This window comes from Cuculus canorus, chromosome 1, assembly GCF_017976375.1.
Source record: "Cuculus canorus isolate bCucCan1 chromosome 1, bCucCan1.pri, whole genome shotgun sequence".
Lineage (NCBI taxonomy): Eukaryota > Metazoa > Chordata > Aves > Cuculiformes > Cuculidae > Cuculus > Cuculus canorus.
In genome coordinates this window covers 158,829,720-158,835,719 of record NC_071401.1, presented here as the reverse complement: position 1 = coordinate 158,835,719, position 6,000 = coordinate 158,829,720, and the positions used below count along the sequence as shown (strand labels likewise).

Below are 6,000 nucleotides of genomic sequence, written 5' to 3'. Positions count from 1 at the left end.
AAGACGCTTCTGGAAAAGGATCCTTTTAAAAATACATAAATTTATGCTTGAATAGTCAGATATATGTTTGCATCTGCTCAGATTTGAGAAAAAAAAAAGCCACCATCCTTTTCAGCCATGTTAGCTATCAGCTGGATCATAACCATCTTCTTCTTTCAAACTGAGAAAGCAGTTTGCTTTAACAATAAAAATCGTAATCAGTAAGGTTATATTTTTATGTCTATCATCTTAAAATAGACACAAAGAAGTACAGAATTTAAAATTGCTATACTCCTGGTAAAAATCACAACGCCAATAATGGTCCCATTTACAAGTTTAATTCAATACCTGCCAATGGGCTGCTTTGGCATGACATGGAAAACCAGGTCAGAACCTAAAACTAAAACCCCACGATTCACTGCCATGTGTTTTGCTGTCTTTTCTTGCTTTGGTAATTTCAGGTATTTTGAAATGGTTCGCATCACCAGAGGCAACACAATGAGAAGTGGCAATCGCACCAAGAAAAAGGAAACTATCCAAATGGTTCAGGTTTTTCTTCTTCCGCACTAGAGAACAGTTATAATTTTCAGGACCAGACTAAGTTCATGTTTGTTTGTGTCTGGAAGTTCAAGTAATAGTGACCATCAAATGAAATGTACTTCTGTTTTAAGTGGGAGAATACCAACCTGGAACTAAGCTATGATTAGTTCTAAATCAAGCCTCTTCCAAGTGTTCCTTCAGTGATGAATTCTTGAAGTATTTTTCTATCATTTACAACGTTACCCACCCACCTTTCTAAAAATGATTTGCTATTACGGAAAGGGGATCCGAAACCAAAGGTTAACCAAACTTTTTGGCTGTGGAAGCTTTAGTGTGGAAAAGAATATAAAACTCTTTCATGAATTTACTTGTCAGCAGCAAAAAGACTCTTCAAGTGTCTTAACCACTGTACAGCTCGATAGTTTTAATACTTCAACTTTTTTTTTTTCCATTTTTCATTGCTGAAGAAATAATTTCACAATCTCAAATCAAAGTCAACACTGCAGTGAGGAGAGCTTTTCTACTTTATTACAAAGAGAAGAAGCCTTTATGTGGTCAGAAAATACAAGATTGATCTTTTTTTTTTTTTCTCTTCCTATGAAACGCTGCTGTTCAAACAGCCAGAGTGAATTGTCTCAGTTCACTTCTTTAAGTCCCATCACATTCACTTGGGTATGGATGTCCTTGGCTGCTGAAAATCTGGCCCTTTAGTGCACAGGGCGACAAAGTAGTCCCCTGACCAGCAGTTCCAGAATGTCCCGTTTTCATATATTGCATCCATGCACACCTCCTAAAAATGAGGTACAGCAGGGCAAACATTTTCCAAAATAGATGTCATATATATAATATATACACATTCGTACATACATACCTTTATTCATGTGATGTCCAAAAATTTAAAAAAAATGTACACATTTATTACAAAATCGTAACAAAGACTGGACAGTGTTTTGCTCATTCTGGAAAGATGAAGCTCAGTATACACAACTCTGGAAATTGACCAGAGACTGTGGCAATATCTTTCTTCTAAACAGTCACATATTCTTGCATTAAGCTTGGCGAAAACTGCCTTTCAAAAACAGAAGGGGAAGTAAAATGAAGGAAGCAAACCTTGCTCATCTTTCCAAATGAAATACGAGAAGGATCTTCACATAAAAATGCACAAACATTTTTTATTACCAATAGTGCTACAATGAACAATGCAAATTTTGTTGTCTAATTTTTTGTCTTTTTCTTTTTTTTTGTTTTTACATTTTGGAAAACTAAGTGGTAAACTTTTGTCAGCGTACTCACTTGTCTTTACAGACCCAAGCTTGTCCGCTGGCAAAAAATAAAACGAAAACAAAAATTCAGAACCTGCTCAAACTAAAGAAAAACAATTACAAATTTAGTTGTTGGGCAGCACAAAATTAGTAAGGCAGGACCTCAAATGGTGACCCTTCACATGAGCCAATTGCCAGATCCTCAAGGAATTAAAACCAGGATGCCTGAGCCACATCAGTTCTGCAGTTATGTTGAGTATTGTGCTGAGACAGCCATACCCCAAGAAAAGGGAAGTCTTTAGAAGGCTTGCTGAGCAGGGTTGTAGTTGAAGGTTGATGGCAGATGAGGCCTTTCTTCTAATTTGTCATATTCCAGATGGAACTCCTACAATTAAAATAAGAAAAAAAAGACAAAACACAATAAAACAACAGATCATTTACTTGTCAAGAACTGTTTGTTCTACCAGCCATTTGTGTTCTACCAGCACAGATATAGAAGAGATCAAGTGCTATCTTATCTTGAGGCAGAAACACATGATTTCACTCTCTCAGATTCTATATTTTAATGAGGAAAAAGTCAATGTCCTAAGCCATTACACCTGCAACATGTAGGCTCTCCTATTCTTCTTGAGGTTACACGACTCTCAGAACCCTAATTATGATCTTGAACAATTTTATGTACGCGCACAAAACCCACAAACTTACAATCATGGCATGAGGTGAATTATAAACAAAGGCTTGTGTCTTTCCACAGTTCAGATATACCAAGTCCTATTTTGGATGACCTGAAGTTCTGAGATATTTTGTGCCATACTACCAGAGCAATTGTAAGTCATATAGATTAAAAAAAGTTTCTCCTTCTTAGTACAAAACCGAGGAACACTACCTACAATGCTAGCAGCAAACTACTGAAACATATTGAAGCCAGAATTTAGCAAAATAGCAAAAACATTCTTGAGAAATTCTGCCAGTATTTTCTAAACCACCACACAGAATAAAAATCTTTGACCATGTGCTTGGATGCCACACAGGCTACTGCTTCATAAATAAGCAGCTTTACTGTCTCACTGGCAAAAACACCTGACTTTTGTTTGTCTGGTTTGCATAATTGCAAAGCATTTCACTGATCCAGTAGGAATTCTTATTCTTACTATTGCACCTACTACTAATAGGATTGTAACCAACCCTAATATCTAAATGCATCCTGATTATTCCAGTGAAAAATGTAGTCCTTCCCTGTGACCTTAATTTGTGCACACAATCCTAATTAGTGCACTTTGACATTTGGTGCTTGTTACTCCATTCATGCAAAAATGTACAAGGACTTAAGCCTTATATTTTTCAGGTCCTTTCATCTGTTTAACTGTCTCTCATCCCCATTTTATCTTTATTCAAGAAGCTGAGTAAGCAGAAGTTTCAGAATTGTTCTTTACTACCGCTACTTGGTAACTCAACAGCAGCAATTTCAGACATGCACAGCAATTTATTTTGCCTAACTCAGTGGAGAACCCCAGCAGAACATCACTTGTATCTGCAGAGCAAACTTACCCCACTATTTTTATATACAGAGGAACGCACTAAGAGTGGTGAACAGATTATTTTAGAACACTCCTGAAAGTGATTGAATAGTGTAATATTGTCAGTTTTTTACAGGTAGACAAAGTAAGTTAAAGACCAAGTCCATGCAAGAGAAGAAATAAAATCTAGGAAATCCAGCTCTCAGACCTCTCTTCTTTAAGGCACAACAAGGTCCACCCAGCATAGAAAGAACATTCAGGATGGTAAGGAAACAAAGTAGGGGAAAATACTAGGCATTAAGTAAGCCTCTACTCCCCAGAGAACATTGCTGCCAAACCTGGAAAATCCTAGCAAAACCTGTGTGAGGTTACAGCCATCTGCACTGAAATGTCGCACATCTGCTTCACTTCTGGTTCCCCGCTCTCAATTCCAACCAAGGGCCTTTTTAGTTGTTTTTTTTTTTTTATTTTGGTGGTGGGTTTGTTTGGGCTTTGTTAGGCTACACACGAGTTAATTGCTTTTGGCATTCCTAATTAACACTGCATGCCAGCTGGCGTATGTTCTCTTTTCATCCGAATACATCTACATGTGCTATACTGAAGAGACGCCTGCTCCCTCCTTTTGTCAGAAGTAAGATCAAGGTGTACAAATCTATGGGGGTATTTTGGTGTCAAAGGCTGGTTTAGGTTGGGTGGGTCTTTAGTAATTCTGAAGTCATTTTATAAAAAAAATAGTACTTAAACTTCTCTCACGTTCACGGCTTTCAAAGTTTCCATTTTGCACGTAATCATGGAAGGGTTTGCAGGTTACTGTCAATCTATGGTCAGTTGGGGAAGTGCTTCTTTAACTTCTTTAACAAAATTGTGAACAAAGAGAAGGGTTAATAATAAAAGCTTCAATCAGTCACCTGAACCTTCACATGCTCTGAAACGCCTTTGAAACTATCCATGGAAAATGGCTACTTAAACCAGTAAGACAGCATCAGTAGCCTAAAAACTGGCTTGCCAAACTCAAGGTGTTTGCATGCCTCAACTGGAAGCAGTTGCTGCAAGCAAGGTGTATGTCTGAAAAATGCTCAGGAGCTCGAGTAGCCCTTTGTGGGCCACAAGTTGGAAGCCTCTCATGTAGAAGAAGGAATATGATTCCCTACTAAATTTTTTTTAGAGGTATATGAGTTGATACTTCTAACTATCATTCATTTTTAAAATAAACGGTCTTAAAACAGCCATTTTATTTGCATCCCAGTGTCAGCAATGCTCAAGTCCAATGCTGAAAAGTGCGCAAGAATATCTAAAGTTATATAAGACAATACAAAAAAAAAAGAACTCATTGACCAAATATTTTTGAAAACTAAAAGGCAATTATTTATTACATATAGAAAAACACTTGTATTACAGTTATACTTAATGCTTTTGCTTTCGATTCCAGGGGCCACTGTAGTTTAGGATGTGAACAGTATCACTGATTTTTTTATATAAACAGATACAAATAAAATGTCAAAAAATGCCATTTATCCATTGACAAACATCTGTTAGATTGTTTTATTTTCCACATGGAAGTAATTAGTAAAAATTAAGTACTTTTTATTAACCAAGAATAATGAATACAAAAATGTGTGTGGAAACTTATAGCACATACGTGACTCTAAATATATTGTTCTATGCAAATATATCAATCACTTCTCATGTCCTACTGAAAACTTGTTTTGATGGTAAAGTTACATCAGCCTGCGTGTGTACAAACAATCATAGATAAGAACACTAAAGACAGAATAGAACTGCTTAATGTGATCTGTAACATTAACAGAGAAAAACAAACCAAGAAACAGGCAGAATATGAACTGTCCTGAGGAGAAAAATATTCTGGACAAGTCCATCAAACAACATGGTAGAAATCCCATGACTAGCTCAAAAATTCCAACTGGGACTGAAAAAGCAGAATTTATACTGGCTTAAAGATGGATACAAACCCCCAAATTCAAATTAGGGGCTGAATTAAAATGCTACGGCAAATCTCTGTTAGAAGAATAAACTTGACTTTCTAGCACGTATAAAAGTATTTCTATTAATATTGTTCTTAAAGGGAAAGGAAATATTTAATATAGGCAGCAACCCTTACAAACAAACCAGCTCGTGGAAATTTAACCTTCTCTCCCACAAAGAACTCCACATTTTATAACTACAAAATCAAAGAAAAAGGGCTTTTTAATCCTGTTTCATAAATGGGATTAATTCTTCTTTCTTTTTTAAGGAGAAATTCCAGACATTTACTTCAGATTATTTAAATCAGGATTTCAGTAAACACGCAATTGCAGAAGGCATTTTCAGTCTCTTATCCACTTCCCTTCCTCTCTCATTAGTCTCTCTCTCATGTCTTCTCAACAGCAACAAACTATATAGCCAAATCCCACACGCCCCAAGATGAAAAACCATTTATACAGACATATCTGTAATCAGCATTTTCCTATATTTTCTTTTGCATTTAAGGTGAATTTGAAATTTATTGCCATTCATATTTTTTTTACTACTTACTACCATGCATCAACACAGAATTAATTTGATTTTATTTCCTAGCAGTTTAGAAACTGTCTCATTACTCAGCTATTTTGCTGCATTTCCTTCTTTAGTCTATTATCTATTAGGAATATAAAAATAGAGCCTGCAACTGAATAAAAAAAAAAAGATAAATAAATTTATTTGAT

The 6,000-nt window shown here is 35.9% G+C and overlaps 1 protein-coding gene across 2 annotated transcripts in view; it reads right to left on the bottom strand.

Moving 5' to 3' along the window:
• Window positions 1-1,017: 1,017 nt before the first annotated feature.
• CNOT2 (CCR4-NOT transcription complex subunit 2) overlaps window positions 1,018-6,000 on the bottom strand; it is an 87,183-nt gene continuing 82,200 nt past the window's right edge. For both annotated transcript variants that reach the window (XM_054071396.1, XM_054071388.1), the window contains one exon: window positions 1,018-2,166. In XM_054071396.1, coding sequence (XP_053927371.1) covers window positions 2,080-2,166 — 87 coding nt within the window. In that variant the 3' untranslated portion in view covers window positions 1,018-2,079. The remainder of the gene's footprint in view (window positions 2,167-6,000) is intronic.